Source organism: Danio rerio, chromosome 12 (assembly GCF_049306965.1).
Source record: "Danio rerio strain Tuebingen ecotype United States chromosome 12, GRCz12tu, whole genome shotgun sequence".
Taxonomy (NCBI): domain Eukaryota; kingdom Metazoa; phylum Chordata; class Actinopteri; order Cypriniformes; family Danionidae; genus Danio; species Danio rerio.
The window spans coordinates 51267138-51295000 of NC_133187.1; the positions used below are offsets into that span (position 1 = coordinate 51267138).

Consider the following 27863-nt stretch of genomic DNA (forward strand, 5'->3'; position numbering starts at 1 on the left):
AAAAGGTGTTTACGGCCCGGCACAATGAATGATTTTGGTTCATGTAGCAATTATTACCCTTCATGTCAACCGTGAGGGGGTGAACTTTTTATAACTCATCCTTTTCTTTTTATATTAAGATATATTAAATTTGCATAATTAAGGGCGTGGCCACTTGAGTGACAGCTAGGTCTCGTCACCTCAGCTGATTCCGGCTGATTAGCCACTGAACTCGGCATATTTATCGTATTTTTGTGTTGTTTGTGGCTTTACACAGTCGGTTGCCTTTTGGACTTGTTTCCTACAATTATCAGCTGATAGGGCATGCTGTGTGCACTTAATTGTGCTCACAAACCATTCACTCGGCCTCCGTTTCCCATGTGAGTAAAGTTATATACTTATATACCATCCCAATACATGTGTTTGTTTTATTTAATATCATTTATAATGTTCTTTAGAGCCGTAAAACACTCCAGAATCTGCCAGATTGATGAGCTGTAGGCTCTAGATCAGTCATCTGATGTGTTCTCATACAGTGTTCTGCTGGAGTTCATCAATAGTCTTGCATTTACTAACACACACTATATCTGAAGTGTTTTAAGTCATTTGCGTTTTCCTCCTCTAGAAAACATCATAAGAACAATGTTTAGTGGCTCAATGTGTTACAGCAGTGTTTTAAAAGAATAAACACTTTATTGATATAGTGTACAGCCGAGCACATGTGGTCAGAACACAAGCGAGTCGCAGGTAATGAAGTATTCTTCCTAAGAAAAAGCCTGTCTGGGCAAAATGCTAGCAGGCATCTGTAGCTCCGCCTCTTTGCCCTTATTTGGTATCCCCCAGTTGGAGCAATGACATGCGAATAAAATGGTGTCGGTTAACCACGCCCATTTGAAGCTTCATTTGTGCTCTTCAGAAACCTGTGGGTAATGTCATGAACACTGCGTCCATATCTTTGACAGATATGATGTGTGCATAATATTGGACTAGGTATTTTTCAAGATCCTGGTATTCAGCTTAAAGTGCAATTTCAAGGCTTAATTAGGCAAGTCAGGTTTGTTCTGTAGCCAATCTTAAGAAATCATTCGTTAAGGAGCTATAATATTGATTTAAATGATGTAAAACTGCTTTTATTCAAGACAAACTAAAAGAATTACAACTTTTTTTCGTTAAAAGATTAAATATTATAGCAAATACTGTGAAAAATGGAAATATTTGAAAAATAATTACTATTTCAGTCTTATAGAGAGCTTATAATTTAGCCTTAAACTGTTTTATTATATTTTACCTTTCTGTTTTGTGGATCTCAGGCTGTGTTGTGTGTAGTTTAAAATCTAAAATGTTCAATAAAAGAAGATGACCGTGGAGTTTGCATGTTCTCCCCGTGTTGGCGTGTGTTTCCTCCGGGTGCTCCGGTTTCCCCCACAGTCCAAACACATGCACTATAGGGGAACTGATCAACTACACTGGCTGTAGTGTATGAGTGTGTTTGTGAATGTGTGTATGGATGTTTCCCAGTACTGGGTTGCAGCTGGAAGGGCATCCGCTGTGTAAAACACATGCTGGAATAGTTGGCGGTTCATTCCACTGTGGTACTGAGCTGAAAAGAAACTGAATGACAATGCTATATAGCTGATGTCTGCTCTGCTGTTTTTCAGGGCGCTGTTTGACCATGTTGGAGATTCAGAGCAGGAATTGAGTTTCAAGAAGGATGATATCCTCTATGTGGACGACACGCTGCCCAGAGGGAATTTCGGCTACTGGTTGGCATGGCAACTGGACGAAAACGCACAGAAGCTGATGCGTGGACACGTGCCCAGCAAGTGCATGTATGTGAGACTCATGGCATCAATCCTGCTTCTGTTTCACTATTAAACATTAAAATCACCTTTATAAGGGGTTATAGGCCCAGTAGTGTGTCAGCAGTGTGTGTGTCTCCAGCAGCCTCTGATGCTCAACAGTAGTGAACTGTGTTTGTTGTATCAGACTTGATGCAGAATCACTGTGATTGGCATTCTCTCTTGGTACGTGTCATCAGAGGGGGAAAGCCCCGCCCACTCGTCTCCATCTCATTAGCATGTCCAGCAGGCCTGAGTGAGAAGCAGCCGTCTGTCCATTAGCCATTAGAGTGTTTGAGCTGCTGAAGATGATGTCAGCATAGACTAAGAGCATTATAGATGTGGAGTTCTAGATGAAGCACAAATGAAGGGGTCTCCGTAGACTGACAGAAGCATCAAGCACACACTCACACTGAAGCACACACGCACACCTGACCAGCACTGACAACACAAAGCTGTCTGTAGCTCCGCCCCCTCTTCTGAAAAGAGCACAATCTCATTTGCATTTAAAGCAACAGTCACCAAAACTCCACAATTAGGCTCCTCCATACCACCTCTTCTCCAGCGTGCAGTGGTGTAAAGTGTGTTAGTATCTGCTATCTGTGTGTGTTTATAGGATGGATCAGGATTCCCAGCGGCGCTACAGTGTGACGGACGGTAAAGACGAGAGCGGCTCTGGGAAGACACTGTCAGCCGCGGCGCGTCGATCTTTCTTCCGGCGGAAACTCAAACACAAACGCAGCACCTCTAAAGACGGACGCGACGCTCCTGCAGCCGACGCCATCAGCACTGACTCCATGCCCTACCTGGAGGGTGAGAAGATGCTGACACACACACACACACACACATATATATATATACACACATAAAGACAAACATGTGCATATGCACACACATATAGACACACAATCACAGATGCTCGCATATGTGCACATACAGACATGCAGATACAGACGAACACACACACTCTTATATACCCATAAAGAAACACACATATACGTACACACATATGGACACACACAAACACAGATGGACTCACACATATACACATACAGACATGCATACAGATGCGCACACACTTATATAGACACGCGCACACTTGTATACCTATAAAGACATACACATACAGACATGCATATATATATATATACACACACACACAAGAACACACAGACACACACATTTATACAGACACGCATTTCCACACGTATACATATACAAACACACAAATACCCATAGAGACACATACATACACACACATACAGACATATATACACACAAACATATATACACATACATATAAACACATATATACAAATATATAAACACATATATACAAAAATATAAACACATATATACACACACACACATACAGATGCGCACACACACACACACACACACACACATTAAAACACACAAATACATAGACATACAGACACACACACACTTTTATGCCCATAAAGACACAAGTACAGACATGCACATATACACACACACACACACACACACACACACACATACAGATGCACACACAGGAAAACATACTTGTCCACAAACACATACAGACACTCATACCCACACATATGCACACACACACACACACATATATACCCATAAACACACATACATTCACACACATACAGACATATGTACACAGACACACATGTATATACATACATACAGATGTCCACACACATTAATTCGTTTGGAGTATTCATGTGTGTATGTGTGTAGTGTGTGCCCGTGTCTGTGTGTGTATGTATATACATGCACACTGCACATGTATAGACACACACAATATTTAATTTAATAACTAAATGTTTCTACTAACGATTATTTCATTTGTCTGACAATTCCACATACGTGTTTATCTGTGTGTGTTAACAGACTGTGTGAGTCCGGCCTATCAGCGTGTTCTGAAGGTGGAATCGACCAATCGCAGGCCAGTGTTGATTCTGGGACCTCTAGTGGAGCCAATCAAAGACATGCTGCTCAGAGAGGCTCCTGGGAAATACTGCCGCTGTTTACCTGGTGAGGAGATCTGCTCACATTTCAGCTTTCCCCACTCATGATTGTGTTTGCATGATTGTGTAGCTCTTACAGCTGAAGTTGAGCTAAGCTTATGATAGTCCTGCACATCGTAAACCTCCATCTGAGGGCTTGAGGGCGCTCTTATGCAGAAACTAAAATAAACTTGACATTGTACACTCACCGGCCACTTTATTAGGTACACCTTACTAGTACCGGGTTGGACCCCTTTTGCCTTCAGATCTGCCTTAAACCCTGGTGTTGTAGATTCAGCAAGCTGCTGGAAATATTCCTCAGAGATTTTGCTCCATATTGTCATGATAGCATCACACAGTTGCTGCAGATTTGTCGGCTGCACATCCATGATGCCAATCTCCCGTTCCACCACATCCCAAAGCTGCTCTATTGGATTGAGCTCTGGTGACTGTGGAGGCCATTTGAGTACAGTGAACTCATCGTCATGTTCAAGACACCAGTCTGAGATGATTGAGCTTTATGACATGCTGCGTTATCCTGCTGGAAGTAGCCATCAGAAGATGGAGACACTGTGCTCATAAAGGGATGGACATGGTCAGCAGCAATACTCAGGTAGGCTGTGGCGTTGATGCTCAATTGGTACTAATGGACCCAAAGAAAATCTCCCCCACACCATTACACCACCACCACCAGCCTGAACCGCTGATACAAGGCAGGATGATCCATGCTTTCATGTTGTTGAGGCCAAATTGTGAGCCGAGCATCCGAATGTGTCAGCAGAAATGGAGACTCACCAGAGCAGCAACGTTTCTCCAATCTTCTATTGTCCAGTTTTGGTGAGTCTGTGTGAATTGTAGCCTCAGTTTCCTGTTCTTAGCTGACAGGAGCGGCACCCGGTGTGCTCTTCTGCTGCTGTAGCCCATCCGCCTCAAGGTTGGCCGTGTTGTGTGTTCAGAGATGCTCTTCTGCAGAGCTCGGTTGTAACGAGTGCTTATTTGAGTTACTGTTGCCTTTCTATCAGCTGGAACCAGTCTGGCCATTCTCCTCTGACCTCTGGCCTCATCAACAAGGCATTTGCGCCCACAGAACTGCCGCTCACTGGATATTTCCTCTTTGTCGGAGCATTCTCTGTAAAGCCTAGAGATGGTTGTGCGTGAAAATACCAGTAGATCAGCAGTTTCTGAAATACTCAGAGCAGCCCGTCTGGCAGCAACAACCATGCCACGATCAAAGTCTCTTAAATCCCCTTTCTTCCCCATTCTGATGCTCACTCTGAACTGCAGCAGATCCTCTTGACCATGTCTACATGCCGAAATGCAGTGAGCTGCTGCCATGTGATTGGCTAATTAGACATTTGCATTAACAAGGAATTAAACAGGTGTACCTAATAAAGTGGCCGGTGAGTGTATGATTTGTGAGTATTTATTGCAGTGTACTAGCATTTTAGTGGAACTGATTTTACTTTTTTAATAAAAGTCAAATGTGCATTTTAAATTAAAAAGTTTACATTTTTATTAATTTTATATTTTATAAATGGATGTTTCATAAAAAAAGATTTTTTAAATTTGCATGAAATTCTGCTGTAACGTTTTAGCGCAAGTGTTTTTGACTGAAAACTTTGTGTGTGTGTGTGTGTGTGTGTGTGTGTGTGTGTGTGTGTGTGTGTGTGTGTGTTCAGAGGGCATGAAGGCGCAGCAGCAGGCCATCGAGCGCGGTGTTAAAGACTGTTTGTTCATCGATTATAAGCGGCGGAGCGGACACTTCGACGTCACCACTGTGGCCTCCATTAAGGAGATTACAGAGAAGGTCAGAAAACCCAGAGATGGAAATAAATGCTGGTTAATTGTCCTGAAATTTGCATAATATTCAGACATTATTCTTGCTCTTGTGAAGTGTTCGTTTTTTTCAGATTTGCCCCAAATTTCAGATTGCCCCTTATTTCAAAATAAGAATTAAAGGATTAAGAACATAATGGAAGAGAAAATAAGTTCCTGCAAACTCTCAGAGATTTAATTCGAATAGTTCAAACCTTTGTTGACTCAATTTAAACAGTTCAAACTCTTAGTGACTCTGTTTGAACATTTCAGACTCTTAGTGACACAGTTCAGACTCTTAGTGACTCAGTTCAAACACTTCAATCTCTTAGTAAAGGGTGTCCACAGGGTCTTTAAAAGTATTAAAAGTTTAAAAATCCATGTAGAGAAATTTAAGACCCTCAAAGTATTAACAAGTCTTAAATGCTTTTTTTAAGGTATTACATTTTGGATCAGTTTGATGCAGATTAAATTTAGGCAATCTTTAACTATTATGATGCAGTGTAGTTTATGAAATTGATAAAATCCTTCTAGATTTGACATACATCGGTTTAATGCAGTAACCAAGGCAACACTGTTGTATACGTCCTGCTGTTGTTTGCGCCACTTGCTGGATTAGCATTTTTATTGAGTATATGAATAATGTTTTAGTTTCTTACAGTCACTATTTAGTAAAAATTTTAAGTTAAATTGTCGCCAATGTTAACAATTAATCCTAAAGTGGCAATGAGGTCTTAAAATGTATGGAAAAGGTCTTAAAAAGTTCTTAAATAGTATTTAATTTTAATTTTTGATTCCTGTATTCTTTGACACCCTGTAGTGACTCAATTCAAACAGTTTAAATTTTTTGTGACTCATATCAAACTCTTAGTGGCTCAGTTTGAACAGTTCAAACCCCTTGATGATTTGATTCAAATAGTTCAAACCCTTAAAGACTTGGTTCAAATAGTTTAAACTCTTAGTGACTCAATTTGAACAATTCAAATTGTTAGTGACTCGATTCAAACAGTTCAAACTGTAAGTGACTCAGTTTAGAGAGTTTGAATGCTGTAAGGCTCAGCGATTTGATTGTAACAATAAAGGTGAATTTAACACTGCCTCTGTCTGTCAGGATTGTCACTGTCTGCTGGACATCGCTCCTCACGCTATCGAGCGCCTGCACGCCGTCAGCATTTACCCCATCGTCATCTTCATACGATACAGAAACGCCAAGCAGATCAAGTGAGAGACTCATGCATTCATTCATGTGTCTGCATGCACTGATGCCCATTTACACTCATCTATGCTTGTTTTACATCAGGATTCAGTTAATAAACTACAACTATTGGTTAACTTAAAAGCTTTCACAATAAATAAAAAACTAACAACTGACACTGAAAAAAGAAGGAGAATAAGAATGTGCTGTGTGTGTGTGTGCTGTGTGTGTGTGTGTGTGTTTTCTTCATGCAGAGAGCAGAAAGACCCTGTTTATCTGAGAGACAAAGTGTCACAAAAACATTCCAAAGAGCAGTTTGAGTCGGCGCAGAGGATTGAACAAGACTACAGCAAATACTTCACAGGTCTGATTTACATGCACGTGTCTGATTTCATCTATATCTGTTTATCTGTGCATATGCACGTGTCTGATTTCATCCATATCTGTTTATCTGTGCATATGCACGTGTCTGATTTCATCTATATCTGTTTATCTGTGCATATGCACGTGTCTGATTTCATCTATATCTGTGCATATGCACGTGTCTGATTTCATCTATATCTGTTTATCTGTGCATATGCACGTGTCTGATTTCATCTATATCTGTTTATCTGTGCATATGCACGTGTCTGATTTCATCCATATCTGATTATCTGTGCATATGCACGTGTCTGATTTCATCCATATCTGATTATCTGTGCATATGCACGTGTCTGATTTCATCTATATCTGTTTATCTGTGCATATGCACGTGTCTGATTTCATCTATATCTGTTTATCTGTGCATATGCACGTGTCTGATTTCATCTATATCTGTTTATCTGTGCATATGCACGTGTCTGATTTCATCTATATCTGATTATCTGTGCATATGCACGTGTCTGATTTCATCCATATCTGATTATCTGTGCATATGCACGTGTCTGATTTCATCCATATCTGATTATCTGTGCATATGCATGTGTCTGATTTCATATATATCTGATTATCTGTGCATATGCACGTGTCTGATTTCATATATATCTGATTATCTGTGCATATGCACGTGTCTGATTTCATATATATGTTTATCTGTGCATATGCACGTGTCTGATTTCATCCATATCTGATTATCTGTGCATATGCACTAGGGTTGTAACGGTATGAATTTTTCACGGTATGATAATCGTCTAAAACAATACCACGGTTTGACGGTTTCGCGGTATACGGTATGTTACAAATGTTACAAAATATTAGAACAGTGAAGCAAATTTGACTTTTTCCAAATAATATATTTTTAGTTACTATAAACAACACCACTTACAATGAACAAATAAAAATAAGAAAATAATAAATAATGTGTCAAAGTCCAAATAAAGTCCAAATAAACATGGTGCAAATCCTCAGTAAAAAAATAGATATAAATATTTACTATACTATAAATAGTTACATAACGAAACTAGATTCAATATGGAACATCCTTAGGTTTTATGTGCCAGCATGGATATGGATATGGTTGTCTGCAATGCAATGCAACGCTGACTAACAGACGCGCTTCGTACAATAAACTGATCCCAGATCAGCGTCTGTACACGCCGTTTACAGAGGAGCGGGTGTATGTTTAAACAGACAAATACACTGAATAATATGAAACATCTCCGTCCTGCATGTTTTATTTTAAACAGCTTATTTTCTCTTAAATGAGAACAAACAGTTTCTAAAGTAATGGACTGCTTTCATTATAGATCTGTGTATTCTTACAGAGACACCTCTGTTATCAAACTAAACAAAACATGAGATTCATTTGCTGCTCACTTGTTTGATAACAGATGTGTCCCTTTAAATGGCGCGTACAGAAGCTGATCTGGGATCAGTTTATTGTATGGAGCGCGTCTGTCAGTCAGCGCTTATACATGCATTCACTGGTTCAGAGGTTGCAAAGTGAAAGGCGACAATCAGCGCACAGTAATGTAAAGAAAGTGGGATAGAATGGTAAAATATGGGAGAATTTCAGCAAAAACGGGAGGGTTTACATGAGTGAAGTGAACAGGAAGTGTTTGTGGAGAAACAGTTTTGCGAGATAACGCAAAACATCTTTGCGAGGGAACGCAAAACTTTGCGAGAGAACGCAAAAAACTTAGAAATATATATTTTCCTCCCACCCATTTTTTTCTTTCACCCATTATTTTTTTTCACCCACCCATTTTTTTTCTCCCCCACTACGTCCCTTCCGGGGTTCCGTATGTTTCTGTGCTGCTATGCATGCAAAAGTACTTAGTATGAGAATTATTTTATGCAAAACATTTTTTTTTTGCGTTTTATTTAGCCGCGCAGAAATGTATGCCTATCTCTCATTCCGTGTTGTTCAAAAAGCTTGGTCCACAAACAAAAGCGAAACCTATGCTTATTGGTTGTGATATAGCGAGTTTGAACCAATCTGGGCATGGAGGAGGGACAATGCATCAATGTATCATGTCTGGTTTGTCCGGAGACACAGTGACGAGCGTTTCTTTGTCAAATCAGCGTTGTCAAATGTTGATGACGTAACCGCACTGATTCCGGAGCCTCTGAAAGTCCGCGTTATGTGGTGTTATGTGATGTTATGTGATACATCACTGGAAAGCTGAGATTCTCTTCTTTATGCCAATCTTTGAATTGTATGAATCGGATCAGCGGATCAAAAGTTATTAAACATTTAAGAGCAATACTTATTTTTAGCCGCGGGCGCCTGTCTCGGTCTTTAAGGGTTAAAACCGTTGATATGCAATTGTTCATGGTATGATAATCGTGCACGTTCAAATCGTGGTAAACCGCCATACCGGTATATTGTTACAACCCTAATATGCACGTGTCTGATTTCATCCATATCTGATTATCTGTGCATATGCATGTGTCTGATTTCATATATATCTGATTATCTGTGCATATGCACGTGTCTGATTTCATCTATATCTGTGCATATGCACGTGTCTGATTTCATCCATATCTGATTATCTGTGCATATGCACGTGCCTGATTTCATATATATCTGATTATCTGTGCATATGCACGTGTCTGATTCATCCATATCTGATTATCTGTGCATATGCACGTGTCTGATTTCATCCACATCTGATTGTCTGTGCATATGCACGTGTCTGATTTCATCCATATCTGATTATCTGTGCATATGCACGTGTCTGATTCATCCATATCTGATTATCTGTGCATATGCACGTGTCTGATTCATCCATATCTGATTATCTGTGCATATGCACATGTCTGATTTCATCCATATCTGATTATCTGTGCATATGCACGTTACTGATTTCATCCATATCTGTTTGTTTGTGTGAATCTGCAAATGTTTTAGCGGATGTTGTTTGTGTTTTTCAGGTGTGGTTCAGGCCGGCGCTCTCTCCAACACATGCACACAGATCATGGCCATCGTGGACCAGGAGCAAAACAAAGTGCTCTGGATTCCTGATGGAAGCACGTGAAAAAAGTCCTGATAAACACAATAATAATGACAACACTAGCAAAAACTCACACTGCTGCGACTCTCACTGCTGTAAACATCACTACTACACTCATAGGGCTGGGCTTTATATCATGGAGACTCATGTTTAACACGTCTGCTTATGTATGAACATATTTATCATGTAGTCAACTGTAGATTGGATTCTGTAAAGTCACCGTTTACAAATGTAAGATTAAATTCAAACTCCTAGTGACTCAAGTGGAACAGTTTAAACTCTTAGGGCTCACTCACATCCCCTCTCCCCCTCGGCCTGCACTCACACTGCATTTTTTATCCAGCGGACCTGAGCACACTTACATCATCAGGGATGTGACTGTAAACAGAAAGAGAAGTGCTCTCGCTCAGCACAGTGAGGATTGCTTTAGCTATATCGTTCTGAATGGTTTGGGATGCAGTGACACACAGTCAAATATGTTGCCGAACAGATCCAGCACTTTTGACGCTCTTAAATAATCTTAAAAGTCCTGGTGCTTCACGTATTAGGAGGTTTGCTGAAGGTGCAGTGAGGGGTTTGTGTCTTTAATTAACTATGACACTTCGCTTTGATTGAAAATTAAGAATGATTATCAAATCTATACCAAACAGTCCCTTAAAAGTCACGTCTCGTCTTCAGTTTCGGGCTCAGGCGCTCTTTGCACTCACACTACAAGCTCGCCAAGTAAACCGCACTCTGGCACACCTCTTGCAACTGAGCCAGGGGTGGCCAATTGAACTGCGCCTGAGCCCCATTCAGAGCACTCGCACTTCTCAAACAATCCTGGAAACGAGCCTGGGCACGGTTCAGATAGCATAGTGTGATTATCCCCTTAATGACTCAATTTAAACTGTTCAGACTCTTAGTGACTCAGTTTGAACAGTTCAAACTCTTTGTAAATCAGTTGAAGCTCTTTGTTACTAAGTTGGAACTCTAATTGACTCTGTTTGAACAGTTCAATCTCTTAGTGAATCAGTTCAAACTCTTAGTGACTCAGTTTGAACAGTTCAAACTCTTTGTGAATCAGTTCAAACTCTTAGTGACTCAGTTCAAACTCTTAGTGACTCAGATCAAACTCTTTCTGAATCAGTTCAAAGTCTTAGTGACTCAGTTCAAACTCTTAGTGACTCAGTTCAAATTCTTAGCGAATCAGTTCAAACTCTTTGTGACTCAGTTCAAACTCTTAGTGACTCAGTTCAAACTCTTAGTGACTCAGTTGGAACAGTTCAATCTCTTAATGGCTGTTTCTCAATATGCGTTCTTCAGCGGCCTTGCGTCCTCGTGTAACGTCATCATCAGCTGCCAAAGTTCAGTTTCAATACTTTAGACCGCAAGAACAGAGGACGCGTGAAACTTCCCGGATATGTTCTTGATATCGAGGGCACACCGATGCAGACTTGGCGCGATCTCTCTCTAGAAGTCCCAGAAGTGATTGCGACTGGAGGTGGGAAGCGCAGTATTTTATTTAGATTTATTATAAGAGTTCAGAGATTTCACTTATTTACCTCAGGAGTTTCCCTGAGTGAAACGGTGAATATAAACATTAGCATGGACATCTTAGTAAAAGAATAAACACATTACTGGTGTTTGTTTGCTGAAATTCATAATAAAATCAGTTTTATTTGTACTGTGCAGAGCAGATTTATAATGTTTTTATGCACAGTATATATTTTGAAAAGGGGAAAAACAATACATCGTTATATGAGTGCTGTAATGTTTAAATAATTTTCCATTTAAAACCCGTAAAGGTTAATTGACCATCAGGTAGAACGCAGCATCTCATTCCTCAGAGGACGCATTCTCTGTTCTCATGGTCTTCTGAGTTCGTTTTTCCGAGGACACCTGGCAAGACCGCTCTCCAGAAGAACGCAGGTCTGTTCTCTGTTTTCTTGGAATTGAGAAACAGCCAGTGACTCAGTTTGAACAGTTCAAACTCTTAATGACTCAGTTCAAACTCTTGGTGACTCAATTTGAAATGTTCAAACTTTTAGTGACTCATTTTGAACAGTTCAAACTCTTAGTGACTCAAGTTGAAGAGTTCAAACTCTGTGACTCAATTCGAACAGTTCAAACTCTTAGTGACTCAGTATGAACAGTTCAAACTCTTAGTGACTCAAGTTGAAGAGTTCAAACTCTGTGACTCAATTTGAAGAGTTCAAACTCTTAGTGACTCAGTATGAACAGTTCAAAATCTTAGTGACTCAATTTGAAGAGTTCAAACTCTTAGTGACTCAATTCAGTTCAGATGCCCAGTGACTCTTTTCAGACAGTTCAAACCCTCAGTAATATCCAGATTGATTGCAGTCATTTGATTCAGAGCTCCAGATCGGTTCACCTCGTCCCTCTCATGTTTATTTATATACTGTATGCTCCAGAATGTGCTGCAGTTCTACAGAGGGACTTCATCTATCTTTTGTATCTGTAGATTAGTAGATTTCTAATGAATGCCACTATCATTGCTGTTTACGTTATATTGTTCATTCCTTTCCCAGTGTTGAATATAACTCTACACAACGGATTTATTGTAGACTGAGAGGAACTCAAATACTTTATTAATTTAGTGCTTATTTAGGACTGGTAGCCAATTCCACATTTGCAGCAATGACCTTTTATTTGATTTCTCTGTCAACAATAAATATATTTATGTGAATATCTGTTTATGTAAACACTGATGTTTGTCCTTTGTTTACTTCGCATCTGTTAATGCTGGATTGTGATTGGCTGATGGTCTCTCTAATGTTCCTCAGATACAGACACGGCTGCTCCTGACAAGTTTACCCCAGTTTTCTCTTTCTGATTCTGATAAGCAGAATGATGCACTCTGCCTCACTGTATTATTAGATGATCGCGCACTGCAGATGTGTGACAACACCATTACAATCGTCAAATAATTCAACATCTCATTGTTAATTATTGATACGATATTAAAAGCCAGCTGTCATGTTAAAGAGTGTGTGATATAAGCAGAATAATGCACTCCTGGCCATTGAATTATTAAATATTGAGTGAGCTCAACATTATCTGGAGGAAACCCTATTAGGTGTGTGTTTCCTCCGGGTGCTCCGGTTTCCCCCACAGTCCAAACACATGCACTATAGGGGAACTGATCAACTACACTGACCATAGTGCATCCGTGTTTGTGTGTGTGAATGAGTGTATGGGTGTTTTCCAGTACTGGGTTGCAGCTGGAAGGGCATCCGCTGTGTAAAACATATGCTGGAAAAGTTGGCGGTTCATTCTGCTGTGGCGACCCCTGATTAATTAAGGGACTAATCTGAAGGAAAATGAATGAATGAATGAATGAATGAATGAATAATACAGAATAACAGAAATGACGATGCACACACAGAAAAAGGAGGGATTATCTCTTTAAGTGTGTGTGTGTGTATCTCATATGCAGTATATGTTTTAAGCATATAAACAATAAACGCTCATATTAGTCAAGACAAACATTAAAAATAAAAGATTTACGAACTTTAAATCTCAGATTCCCCTGATCTCAGACTGAATGAATAAATAATCTGAGTGTGCATCAATAACTCTGGCATATAATGAAGCAGAAATGTGCATTATAGAGAAATCCAACAGCTACATACACAATCATTTGTGCAAGTTCATAATCTGATGTAAAAACATGATCAGATGGATAAAACTGCTCTCACAATTGCTCATCATGATCAAGTTTATCATTAACTGCGTGTAGCGTTTTGATGTAATTAGTCAGTTTTTGTAAATGTGTGTCGTTAGATTTTTTTTAGAATAAATCTGCATCTGTAAAGAAAAAAACTATATTTAAAAAATGAATGGAAAAGTCAGCGTGTGAGTGATTGACCCTGTGAGCGTGTGTTCTCCAGCTCGGCCAGTAGAGGGCGCCCCGCGCTGCTGCATCATCTCCATCAGCGGCAGCAGCAGGACTATTCCATTAACAGCATTCAGACTCTGCAGCAGGTGAAATATGAGTTCTGGATGAGTCTCTCCTACAATCACATGGCAGAGGAAGATTATTTGTCATCAAGCAGCAGGAAAGACAAGCTCACATTGATGCAAAGGTGAAGAATGACATTTACCTTCAACAACACATGCAAAAGACCAATAATCTGACTTTTATCTCCAGTGAAACATCATCTCACTGAGCTTTCGTAAGTATATTGCATTACTATTCACACATTTAGAGTAACTATTACTTATTAAGTCATATTTTACAGAATTATTCATTTATCGATGGTTTATTTTTTATTACGATGATGCTGAAATATTTATATTATTATTTGTTTGACAAGTCTCCATTTTCTTTTTGGCTTAATCAGTGAACGCCACAGTGGAATGAACCGCCAACCATTCCAGTATATGTTTCACACAGAGGATGCCCTTCCAGCTGCAACCCAGCACTGGGAAACACCCATACACACTCATTCACTCGCCCAGTTTAGTTGATCAGTTCCCCTATAGCGCATGTGTGAAACCGGAGCACACGGAGGAAACCCACACCAACACGAGGAGAACATGCAAACTCCACACAGAAACACCAACTGACCCAGCTGAGACTCGAACCAGAGAGCTTCTTGCTGTGAGGTGATTGTGCTACCCTCTGAGCCACCGTGACACCACATCTGAATCAAAGCAGCAGTAAATGTTCAGAGTTTTGATGCTCAGTGCCTTTTCACACACACACTGCGCTTCTGTCACCGTGATTGTACAGTAAACTGAGATCATACATCAGTTTACACTGAACTGTTGCTATGGTTACATTATAGTGGCTAAAGGGGTAGTTCACTCATCTTCACAATCACTCTTAGACATTTCTATGGCGTATTTAAACATGAGTTTCTTCTGCTGAACGTAAAAGAAGATATTTAGAAGAATGTTGACATCCATATTAGACAAATCAAGTACTATGAAAGTCAATGGTTACAGGTTTGGGAGAAGAAAGTAAAGTGTAAATGATGACAGTGTTTATATTAGGGTGACTTCTACACTCTATAGCAGGGTCACCAACACCAGCTGCAGGGTTCAGCTCCATCTTGCCTCAACACACCTGCCTGGATGTTTCAACTATACCTAGTAAGAGCTTGATTAGCGGTTCAGGTGTGTTTGATTAGGGTTGGAGCTAAAATCTGCAGGACACCGGCCCTCCAGGAACAAGTTTGGTGACCCCTGCTCTAAAGCAATGCTGGGTTATTTCAACACAATTAAGGGTAAAGCAACTGCTGGGTTATTTGTTTCTTGTTAAATGTACGGGACCCAATTTAAAGGGATAGATCACCCAAAAAATACAAACTCTGTCAATATTCACTCACACTTGATCTGTTCCTGAACATTGATGACTTTTATTTTGAAGAATGTTGTAAATCCTGTAGCCCCTGACTGTTTTTCCTACTATGTGAGTGAATGGTTACAGGTTTTCAGCTCTCACAAAAGAACCTTTTGTGTTCAACAGAATGAAAAGCCTTGAAGTTCTAGAACAACTTAAGGCACAGGAAACTTAAATTGGGGGGTGAACTGCCTCTTTAACTCAACTTTTCCTATAATGAAAGTCAATGGTTCCAGGTTTCCTTCAAAATAAGGGCCAAAAACACAAATTCTGTCTTTGTTTACTCGCTCTTTAATGGTTTCAGTCTTTTATCATTTTCTTTCTTCTCTTAAAACACTAAAGAAGATGTTTTGAAGAATGTTAGAAACTTGTAACCATAGACTTGCATAGTATTTGTTTTCTTACCATGAGTCATATGACTACAGGTTTCCAACATTTCTTCTTCAGTGTTTCAACAAAAGAATGACACTCATCAAGGTTTAAACTCAATTAAAGGGGCAGATCACCCAAAAATAACAATTCTGTCATCATTTACTCACCTTTTACATGTTTCAAAGGTTTATGAGGAGTTTCTTACTCCTGTTGAAAGCAAAAGAAGATATTCTGAAGAATGTTGGAAACCTGTAACCATTGAAAACCATTAAAATCTGAACCATTTCATCTCAACTCCTTTTTTTATCCTCAACTCTGTTTTCCCTGCTCTTTAAATCAATGGTTACAGGTTTCCAACATTCTACAAAATATCTTCTTTAGGGGTTTGATAGAAGAAAGAAACTCGTAAAGCTTTATAACCACTTAAAGGGACAGCTCACCTCAAAATAACAATTTCAATGTTGGGACTATGTCTCTCGGCTGGGAACGCCTTGGAGGAGGAGGAGCTGGAGGAAGTGTCTGGGGATAGGGAAGTCTGGGGTTCCCTCCGAAGACTGCTGCCCCCGCGGAAAAAGCGGCAGAAGATGAATGAATGAATGAATGTTTCAAACCTTCATGAGTTTTTTATCCTGTTGAAAGCAAAAGATGTTTTGTAGAATGTTAGAAACCTGTAACCACTGACTTCCATCATATTTATTTACCTACCATGAGTCATATGACTACAGGTTTCCAACATTCTTTAAAATATCTTCTTCAGTGTGTAACAGAAGACACGCGAAGAGGTTTAAACTCAATAAAGGGGGGCAGTTCACCCAAAAATAACAATTATGTCATCATTTACTTCCCCTTTAATTGTTTCAAACCTTTATGAGTTTCCTGTCATGTTGAAAGCAAAAGAAGATATTCTGAAGAATGTTGGAAACCTGTAACCATTGAAAACAATCAAAATCTGAACCATTTGTCCTACTATGGACGTCAATGGTTACATGAAGAATGCTGGAATCCTGTAACCATAGACCTCCATAGTGTTTGTTTTCCTACCATTAGAGTCATATGACTACAGGTTTCCAACATTCTTCAAAATATCTTCTTTAGTGTTTTGATGAAAGAAACTGCTAAAAGTTTATAACCACTTAAAGGGACAGTTCACCCCAAAACAGCAATTCTCTCATCAGTTACCCAGTTTATACTTGTTTCAAACTTATAGGATTTTCTTTCACTAAAGAAGATAGTTTGAAGAATGCTGGAAACCTGTAACCATTGACATCTATGATATTTGTTTACCTACAATGAGTCATATGACTACAGGTTTTCAACATTCTTCAAAATATCTTCTTTAGTGTTTTAACAGAAGACACTCCTGAAGCTTTATAACCCCTTAAGAGTGAGTAAATGTACATTTCTGGGTGACCTTTCCCTTTAATACAACATTTGGACTCGTCCATAGTTTACCCAGTTTGGGTTGAGGTAACCCAGCAGGTTTTATAGTGTAAAAGTACTGTAAAACACATCCCTTCAACGCAATGTTTTCCTTATTATGGAAGTCAGTGGTTACAGGTTTCCAACATTCTTCAAAATATCTTCTTTAGTGTTTTAACAGAAGAATGACACTCCTGAAGCTTTATAACCCTTAAGAGTGTGTAAATGTACATTTCTGGGTGAACTGTCCCTTTAACACAACATTTGTCCCTATTTTACACAATTATTTCGCATTTTCAGTTCTATTGATTCAAGTGTCTTATTTTGTCTGTCTATAAATAGAGTGTGTGTGTGTGTGTCTGTGTGCGTGTGTCTCCAGCTCTGAGTGACGGGTGTTGGAGCTCCGCCCTCCGGCACCTGTGCATCCGCCCGAGCGCAACACGTTCCGAAAAAGCGGAGTCACGGAGAAAAAGAGAGGGATATTTTCCATCGTGAGCATGTTTCTAATCATCACCAACAGCTCTTCTGCGACCCCTTTTAAATACGGAGCGACGCTTTTTTAGTTGCGCGCTTTGAGGGCGAGTTTTTCCGACGCGGGAACCGGAGCGCGGGCGAGAGCGCGGCGGCGGCCGGAGGAGAGTGCACTGAACCCGGCCACAGCGCCTGGAGATTATGGCTGATCTGCTGGAGCTCCTGAAAGACGCTCGATGCTCCCCGCTGAAGAAGAAGAAGACGATGATGATGATGATGATGAAGATGATTATTATGATGATGAAGGTGAAGATTTCATTCAAGTTTATTTGTTTAGCTGTCCATATTGAAGAAAAAACTCACATTTCAGTTTTATTGATGAAGATTGATTATAAAAACTAGTGCTGGACAATGATTCATCTCATCCAAAACAACAGTGTGTATTATATGGATTTATATCTGACACACGCAGATTCACAGAAACAAAACTATTTTGTTACATAGCCTAGATATTTACATTTACATCAAATGTGTGTCATTACACTTGAATATTATTTGATTATGCATTCATGTGTATTTATATATGCATAATGAATATACACAGCACACACACTTACATCATGTCAAAACAAACTTTTATTTGGGGTTTTAGATTAATTGCGATACATTTTTGCCCAGCACTAAAAAAATATAATAATAATTAATAGCTTTTTTGCAAACAAAATAAATGAATTATTATGATGATGAAGGTGAAGAGTTTATTTAAGGTTATTTGTGCAGCTCTTTAAATTGAAGGAAAAAAAAATCACTTTTCAGTTTTACTGTAGAAGATTCATTTAAAAAACTAATGCTGGCCAATGATTCATCTCATCCAAAATAACAACTTGTTTTGACATAAATGTGTGTGTGTGTGTGTATTGCGTATCTGATACACACACATACAGAGAAACACAACTATTTTGTTACAGAGATCTTTAGATTTATATAAAATGTGTATCATATACACTTACTTGATATGTAAATATAAATAAACATTTTGATATATATATATATATATATATATATATATATATATATATATATATATATTTATGAATGTGTGTTTACAGTATATAAACACAAATACACACACACACACACACATATTATGTCAAAGCAAACTTTTATTTTGTATGGAGTTAATCTCTATTGGTTTTTGCTCAGCACTTAAAAGAAAAAAAAAAGTTGTCAAAAGTGGGAAATGAGCAGCATCTCCTGCAAGCAGAATTACAGGAATAAAAAGCATCAGGATGGCATCAATAGTGCTTATTTTGAATTGATGATATAACTTCATTCTGCTATGAAGACCTCTTATAACTTGAGGAGTAAGTTTATTAATCTTGGTTTGTTTTCGGTTAATCGTTCTGCTCTAGTTTGGAAAATAAATGAAGCATCATACTAGTTTAAAATACATCTATATTGAAGTGCATTCAATGAGGAAAACAAACTGTTTCTGATTTTTTAAAATGCATACTTTAAACTTAATCAAAGCATAAATTGCTTGAAATTGCAGCAATGATGTGGGAAAAGCGTACATTTCAGTTTTTATGTTCAATATGAATGAATAGAGTAGACAATATCTTTTTTTGCAAACAAAATGAATGAAAATTCCATTGTCAAATATGGGGAGTAAGCAGCATCTCCTGCAAGCAAAATGAACGTTTGAGTGAAGTGAATATCTGCTGTTTATTTGATGATGTCACTTCACTCTGCTGTGGAGAGCCCTTATATGTTTGGGTTGTATTTCTCTCTGATTAATCGACCAGCTCAAGTTTGGCAGCTTAAATAAGTGTCTCACTAGAGTAAAATACATTTCTGTTAAAGAACTGAAGGCAACGTGATATTTATAATTATTCTTTAATGCATACTTCAATATCAAACAGTTTCTGCTTTGATTTGAGTTTATTTTCAGTGTAGTGATGCTTTAACTTCAGCTGTAGTTTGGAAGCTTCATGAACAGGGTTTCTGCAGGGTCTTAAAGTCTCAAATGTAAAATTTATGGCCTTAAAAAGTCTTAAACTGGCTGTTTTAGGTCTTCTGGTGTCTGATGCCCATGTAACTCTACATCTAATGCTCAGTTTGATTCTATTTTGTTGTTGTTGCTTGGTTTTGGTGGTGTTGGAGTTTTTTATTTCACTTGTCCAAATGTAATTTGCGGTATTACAGTACTACAGTACTACAATGAGACCAGCGTGCAACAGCCAATCAGCTTTCTGTTGTTGAACTCAGTGTGTGAGGCGAATGTGTCGTTATCGCAGAGTTTGCAGAGGTTTGCTTTGGGTGCGTGCGGCCTGATTTTGGCTGGCGGAGCGCAGGATGTTTTTTGAGACTCGAGTGAACTGTTCGTGCGGCGCCGGAGCTGATTTGAGTTGAATATGAAACACTTTGAAGAGATTTTGTCTGAAACAGAACGGCTGTACACAAATCTATATGATCTGTCCATGCGTGATCATCATAGAGAGAACCAGATGATCAATCATTCCTGGCTAGAAATGGCAACAGCAGCGGGAAAGGAGGACTGTTTTTGTTAAAGTTTGGAAAACTCTGAGAGATATGTTTGTTAAAGCCAAAAGCTTTTCCTCCATTTACAGCTTTTACACTGATGTAGAAATTACAGATTTTAATAGTTGCAAAACTCTAATGAAGGAACAAATGATGTGTTTAATCGCTGTAGAGGAGTATTTGCCTCCATCAGTTTCCAGTATCCTGACGTCTGTTTCTCTGGGCTTTATTGGTGATCATGGTCAGGAATGTTGAGCATTATTGCCTCTTCAGCTTATAAGTAGAGGACAGAAACCAGCCAGACAGTCATGTGTCAGTTGTGGAGCAGGATTAATAACAATAAAACAACGTCAGTATTTTAACATGCATACTGTTTTGGTGGCTTTCATTCTTTCCATAATAAAATATAAAGGTAGAGCGGGACATGTGCTGTAGTCATCAATATTGAGCTTTAATAGGCAGAACTGTCCGAGATATGAACACAAGCAGGTGATGCAGCAAAGTTTGATTTTAAAAATGTGGACTGGTGATAAAAATCTTTATAATCATTAAAATAAATTATTAAAAATATATACAATAATGAGTTTATTAGTCTTGAAGGATATTAGTGATGTGATGTAGAAACTTCCTTTAAAGAGCCTCGTCTGCTTGAGTCAGCAGAGGTGTGCGATACGGCGCCAGGAGAATCTAAATCCGCCTGGAGATGTTTGATTTGTCCTGTAGTTTAATGATGCGTCTGACCTGTCTTCAGCTCTGCTCAATCTAAATACATTTATTTTACCACTAATTTAGTGATTTAGCATTTTCTCTTCATGTTTGTGTGTGTTTTTGATATTGTGATATAGGTCTTAAATGTAACACTTGATGGTCTTAGGGCTCTATCATACACCCGGCGCAGTGTGGTGCAAGGCGTGGCGCAGTAGTCTTTTGGTAGTTTCAGCTTGGTGCAGGAGTGGTTTTGAGTTGTTGCGCTACGCTGTTTAAATAGCAAATGCATTAGCGCTCATATGTGCACTCATAGGTGTTCTGCTCTAAAAAGGAAGGCGCTCTGAGGCGGACCGCTGGAGCGTCGCTATTTTGAGAAACTACAATAGATTTTTCATTAGACCAAAACTAACCCGGTCTAAACTCCAGCGCAGAGTTGCGCCTCGCTTACACACTGCTTAATACACACAAGAGAGCAATAGGCAAATATCTTTACATATGAAAACATTTAAATATTAAGGATATATATAGGATATAATAAGAATAGATATAGAATATAAATATAAAGGATTAAAATATTACAAAACACATTATTTTCTAGCCGACATAAATATGAAAAATCACTGCTTTATGTCTTCTTCATCTCGGGAGGCTTTTTCTGTTCATTCATAACAATTTGCTTTTGTATAATGTTATTATTATTAGCAGTATTATTTATTATATCCATATTTATATTTGTTTTATTAAAAACAAGCTTAGATTTGCCCACCTGTCAGGTTTTAGACCATATGGGGCGCAGCATGTGTTTTAGGATATAACTCAGGTTTTTGAGCACATTTTGTTATTATTGTTCATTTATTCGTTTGCTGGAAATTAGAACTGAATTTAGAAATAGTTTTGAAATGAATATTTGCACTTAACAAACAAAAGTATTTATTTATAGACTAATTGATGTCTGTGCGTAAAGGTTTCCCTATCCAAGAGCGAAAGTGAAAGTAGATCCATTATCTCTCATTCTCACGCAGTAGATGCTCTGTTTAACAGTTTTCTGTTAACTGTTTGCTAGTAAAATGCTCAGTTTTCCACTTAGACTTACTTTGCATCCTGTAAATAGTGAATGCGCTCTTGGCGTGACGCAGCTGACTCTTAAAGGGAATGGGAGATGAGACTCTGATTGGTTTATTCTCAAAACACACCTATAACTCATTAAGAAAATAAACTCAACCCTTTTAGACCATCCGCCACGGCGCAAAGCGCATTTTCCCGTCCGCAAATTAGCAAAAATGCATTCTGACACGCCCTGGAAGCGCTTGTGCCCTGCACTTTGCGCTCTGCACATGGACCGTCAAAATAGAGCCCATAAAGTCTTAAATTTGACATTGTGATTTCTGCACAAACCCTGGATGAAGAGTCGTTTAGACTGAAGAGCATTAAATCAACTGATAGAAACAATTTCAAAGAAAAGCTCCGCATCAGTGTGTATTTCCTATGTTTAATTCATGATATATCTTCATTCTGCTAATGCAACTCCTGTAGCGGGTGTCTAAACTCAGTCCTGGAGGGCCGGTGTCCTGCAACCCCAATCAAACACACCTGAACCAGCTCAACTATGCAGGTCAGCGGCCCTCCAGGACTGAGTTTAGACACCCCTGCCCTGTAACTTAGGGAACGCTTACTGCCTCACCACACAGGACTGTTTATATCAACGTTGATGTTCAGCCGCACCATATATTGGTGTTACGTAACATCTAGTTTTTATGAGGTGGGTCACTATCCCGACACTCAACCCCCAACCTGTTAGACCAGGACACACACTCATACACTATGACCAGTGTAGTTGATCAGTTCCCCTATAGCGCATGTGTTTGGACTGTGGGGGAAACCGGAGCACCCGGAGGAAACCCACGCCAACACGGGGAGAACATGCAAACTCCACACAGAAACAACAACTGACCCAGCCGAGACTCAAACCAGAGATCTTCTTACTGTGAGGCCACAGTGTTAACCACTGCGCCACCGTGCCGCCCATAACTCAGGGAAGGGAGTGTTCTCTATGGTGAGTGGTGCAGCTGTAGTGTGTAAGCGTAATGAAGCGTCGCTCGTGTAAATAATGTGTGTGTGTGTGTGTGTGTGTGAGTGTGTTGCTGAAGCTGCTGTGCTCTTCTTGAAGGGTGAATGAAGGCGTCCTCAATCATCATGACCTACTACACAAGTGAGCTTAAAGTGAGCCCTCAGCAGGCATCAGCGGGCCGCAGAGGAGAGGTCATCATCCCGTTCAGCCCCGACGTGCCCTGCGACCCCAACGGGCAGCGCATGTGGTGGGCTTTTCTGGCGTCCTCCATGGTCACGTTTTTCGGGGGTCTGTTCATCATCCTGCTGTGGAGGACCCTGCGCTACCTGTGGACCGTCTGCTGCCACTGCAACGCCAAGAAGAAGGTGAAGCACTGCGCTACACACACACACACACACACACTCCACTGCGCTAGAGAGAGGGCGGGGCATACTGTAGCTCCTCCCTCTTCTCAAGAAAACAGACAAAACCCAATACACACTTACTTAAAGCAGCAGACTGTGTGTGTGTGTGTGTGTGTGTGTGTGTGTGTGTGTGTGTGTGTGTGTGTGTGTGTGTGTGTTTGGGGTGTGTGTGTGTGTGTGTGTGTGTGTGTGTTTGAGGTGTCCATGTATTTGTTGGAGTGTGTGTGTTTTTTGATTTATGCATGTGTGTGTTTTGGGTTGTGTGTGTTTGTTGTGTTTGTTGGAATGTGTGTCTGTGTTTTCAGGTGTGCATGTATGTGTGTTTGAGGTGTCTGTGTTTATTGGAGTGTGTGTGCGTGTGTGTGCGTGTGTGTGTTTTGTATCTATATAAAAGCGTGTGTGTATGTGTAAATATCTATATAAAAGTGTGTGTGTGTGTGTGTGTGTGTGTGTGTGTATATCTATATAAAAGCATGTGTGTGTGTTGTCGTGCATGTGCATGAGTGTGTATGTGTGCGTGACCGTATGCATATGTGTGTGCGCTTTCTAGTTTTCCCACGCGAGTGTCAGACGTCTGCTCAGGTGTTCGCTGTGGTTGCCATGGCGATACTCTGAGCTTTGCTCTTGTAGAGTTTAGAGTCGCTGATGTTGCCGTGAAACAGTTTCCTGTCTGAGATAAAATTAACACAAACACACACACACACTCTTTACATCCACAATGCAAACATGATACATGCTGGGAAACAAAACGTAGCGTGTGTGTGTGTGTGTGTGTGTGTGTGTGTGTGTGTGTGTGTGTGTGTGTGTGTGTGTGTGTGTGTGTGTGTGTGTGTGTGTGTGTGTGTGTGTGTGTGTGTGTGTGTGTGTGTGTGTGTGTGTGTGTGTGTGTGTGTGTGTGTGTGTGTGTGTTTGTTTTAATAGTGAGACAGTGAGAAATGGGGACACTTCCTCAGACAGATGGAGAGATGATGTGGTTTTTCAGAGGTGGAGAATGCTATAGGTTGTCTTCTTCTGTAAATAACACACTGCTGTGTGATCTGCTGAATGTGGAGATGTCGTGTTCTGATGTCGTCTTGACTCTGGATGTTCAGGAGCTGTTGTGCTCAAACACACACTGCTGTATCTGTAACATCTGCTTCTGCTGCTGTTGACTCATCAGTGTTGGTTTTTAACCCTCATATCCAGGAACAGCGAGTTATTTTAATATGATTATTAGAAAGAGAGTGAAACAGTCCATCATCATCATCATCATCATCAGTCCTCTACTAACCCTAACCCCTGATGAATATGCTGGAGAACATCAGGAGAAACAGCAAAACCACAGTGCTGGCAGACATCCATCACTCACTCACTCTCCTTCAGCTTATTCCCTTATTGATCAGAGGTCACCACAGTGGAATGAACCACCAACTATTCCAGTACATGTTTTTACACAGCAGATGGCCTTCCAGCTGCAACCCAGTCCTGGGAAACACCCATACACACTCATACACTACGGTCAGTGTAGTTGATCAGTTCCCCTATAGCGCATGTGTTTGGACTGTGGGGGAAACCGGAGCACCTGGAGGAAACCCACACCAACACGGGGAGAACATGCAAACTCCACACAGAAACAACAACTGACCCACCCAAGACTCAGGAGACCTTCTTGTACCATGTCAAAGAAAAATGATGAGTAATCAGAACCAATATAAAAGTTTGTTTTGACGTAACGTGTGTGTGTGTGTGTGTGTGTGTGTGTGTGTGTGTGTGTGTGTGTGTGTGTGTGTGTGTGTGTGTGTGTGTGTGTGTGTGTGTGTGTGTGTGTGTGTGTGTGTGTGTGTGTGTGTGTGTGTGTGGTTTTCTTATGGATATGAGTCACACACACTCATACATAGAAACAAAACTACACAAAACAAATTTGTTATATAGATATTTCTGTTTATATATAGTTTGTTTAATAAACACACATATTTTATATCTAAATATAAATAAACTTTTTGTCTTTTTTGTGTTTTTATTTACACAATAAATATCCACAGCACACACTCTGATGATGTCAGAAATGTGTTTTGTAATTTTATTTTGCCACATAGTTTGAATTTAAATCTTTTTATTCTTGGCCGGCACAGTGGCTCAGCGGTTAGCACTGTGGCCTCACAGCAAGAAGGTCACTGGTTCGAGTCCTGGCTGGGTCAGTTGGCGTTTCTTGATTAGCTAAATTGGATGTAGTGTATGAGTGTGTTTGTGTGTGTGTGTGTGTTTCCCAGTGATGGGTCACAGCTGGAAGGGCATCCGCTGTGGAAAACATATGTTGGAATAGCTGGCGGTTCATTCCACTGTGGTGACCCCTGATTAATAAAGGGACTAAGCTGAAGAAAACTGAATGAATCTTTCTATTCCTAAAGATGTTCACTGGCCAAACTCTTGTTTTAATGCATATAACTGTGTTTATATATGAATATGTGTAATTAAACTACTTTATTTAAATGCAGCAAATAATATCAGCTATACTGACTGAGAAATAAATAAATAAATATATTAATACACATATAAATATACATAAATATATATATATATAGAGAGAGCGAGAGAGCGATGCGTCTGTTCTATTAGCAGAGCTTTGCCTGCGTCTTTACCCAATGTTTGACTTGGAGCCAGTGGTCAGGAATAGGCTGAGTTTTCACTGCCATTGTGTAGTTTATACACACACACACACACACACACACACACACACACACACACACACACACACACACACACACACACACACACACACACACTCCACAGCTGTTGCTTTCATCACAGGCCTGTCAAACACAGTTGTGTTCATTCTGTGAAACATTTCAGGAAGCTTTTCTCCTGTTCACACACACACAAACGCAGAAACACACACACATCTGAATTAAACACACCATTAAATCAAGAATGACATATAATATTATTAATATTATTTTATGTGTGTGAAACTAAATGATTAGCTGTGAAATTATTTGTATTTTTCTATTATTTTTCCCTCGTGCTGTTCAACAGAGAAGTTTTCAACATTTCTAAACATGATTAATAACTCGAGCATGTCTATGTGCTGATCGGGATCAGTCAATTAACTTAAGCTGCATGTTTTTAGAGCACGGGGAGAACGTGTAAACTCCACACAGGAACATCGGATGGGTTGGGAAGGACCAGAACCAGTGATAACCACTGGGCCACCGTGCCACCCATCTAGGAAAGGAGTATGGAGCTGAGGGTATTTATAATGGCTTAGGAATCGTCTGATTGGTGTATCATGAATTGATGCAGCACCAGCTGTGATCAATCATAAGCACGTGATCCTCTCCACATTAGTTTATAAATAAACTTTACTTATAATAACTGGGGTGACATGGAGGCTCAGGGGTTCACACAGCAAGAAGGTTACTGGTTTGAGTCTCGGCTGGGTCAGTTGGTGTTTCTGTGTGGAGTTTGCATGTTCTCCCTGTGTTGGTGTGGGTTTCCTCCGGGTGCTCCGGTTTCCCCCACAGTCCAAACACATGCGCTATAGGGGAACTGATCAACTACACTGGCCATAGTGAATGAGTGTGTGTGTGTGTGAATGTGAGTGTGTATGGGTGTTTCTCAGTACTGGCTTGCAGCTGAAAGGGCATCCGCTGTGTGAAACATACTGTATGCTGGAATAGTTGGCGGTTCATTCTGCTGTGGCGACCCCTGATTAATAAAGGGACTAAGTCGAAAAGAGAATGAATGAATGAATCATTTGGGAAAGTATTTGAAGAGGAATATTTGACAGGAAGATGAATAATTTTGTGCAATTAAATGCAACTAAAGCATCTGCTTGAATCAGTCAGAGAGTTTAAATGAAATTGAAATGTCCGTATGTGAACGAAGAAACAAAATACTAATGTCAGACTGCAGAGATGAAATACTGATTCTCATCTCTACATATGGTTTGATTTATTTTAATAAGTGATGGTATTAAATGTGTTTTGTTTTTCAGATGTAAAACTTTGTCAAATGTGTAAAGACTGCTGGTTTGAAGGGTCAGGAAATAATATCAGATTAATGTGTAATATTAGTCTATTGGAAATATTTGCTTTCTAAAAGTGTTTAGTTAAAACTCAACTTTAAAGTGATGTTTATTTCTTTCCAGAGCACAGGAAGATTTAGCATTTAGACTGATATGTACTTTTATTTACAATAAACTGAATTAACAATATATAATATGAGCAGCAGTATGATGTGGCTGTATATCAGCACTGGTGGATGTGTTGACATGAGGTTGCAGGCCGA

At 39.6% G+C, this 27863-nt stretch overlaps 2 protein-coding genes across 31 annotated transcripts in view; both read left to right on the forward strand.

The window, feature by feature from the left end:
- Positions 1-12949, forward strand: part of dlg5b.1 (discs, large homolog 5b (Drosophila), tandem duplicate 1) — a 46803-nt gene extending 33854 nt beyond the window's left edge. For all 4 annotated transcript variants that reach the window (XM_021480449.3, XM_009307002.5, XM_021480450.3 and 1 more), the window contains 7 exons: positions 1638-1808; positions 2434-2630; positions 3705-3848; positions 5500-5627; positions 6747-6856; positions 7085-7194; positions 10185-12949. In XM_021480449.3, the coding sequence (XP_021336124.1) occupies positions 1638-1808; positions 2434-2630; positions 3705-3848; positions 5500-5627; positions 6747-6856; positions 7085-7194; positions 10185-10288 (964 nt within the window). In that variant the 3' untranslated portion in view covers positions 10289-12949. The remainder of the gene's footprint in view (positions 1-1637; positions 1809-2433; positions 2631-3704; positions 3849-5499; positions 5628-6746; positions 6857-7084; positions 7195-10184) is intronic.
- A 4813-nt stretch (positions 12950-17762) lies between these two features.
- kcnma1b (potassium large conductance calcium-activated channel, subfamily M, alpha member 1b) overlaps positions 17763-27863 on the forward strand; it is a 144706-nt gene continuing 134605 nt past the window's right edge. For 26 of the 27 annotated variants that reach the window (XM_073919037.1, XM_073919038.1, XM_073919006.1 and 23 more), the window contains exons 1-2: positions 17763-18182; positions 23293-23558. Coding sequence is in view for 25 of the 27 variants with exons in the window: in XM_073919006.1 (XP_073775107.1) it covers positions 23298-23558 (261 nt within the window). In the remaining 2 variants the exon portion in view is untranslated. Of the gene's footprint in view, positions 18183-18607; positions 18626-23292; positions 23559-27863 lie in introns of those variants that run through there. The other variant, XM_073919008.1, reaches the window with a different exon arrangement.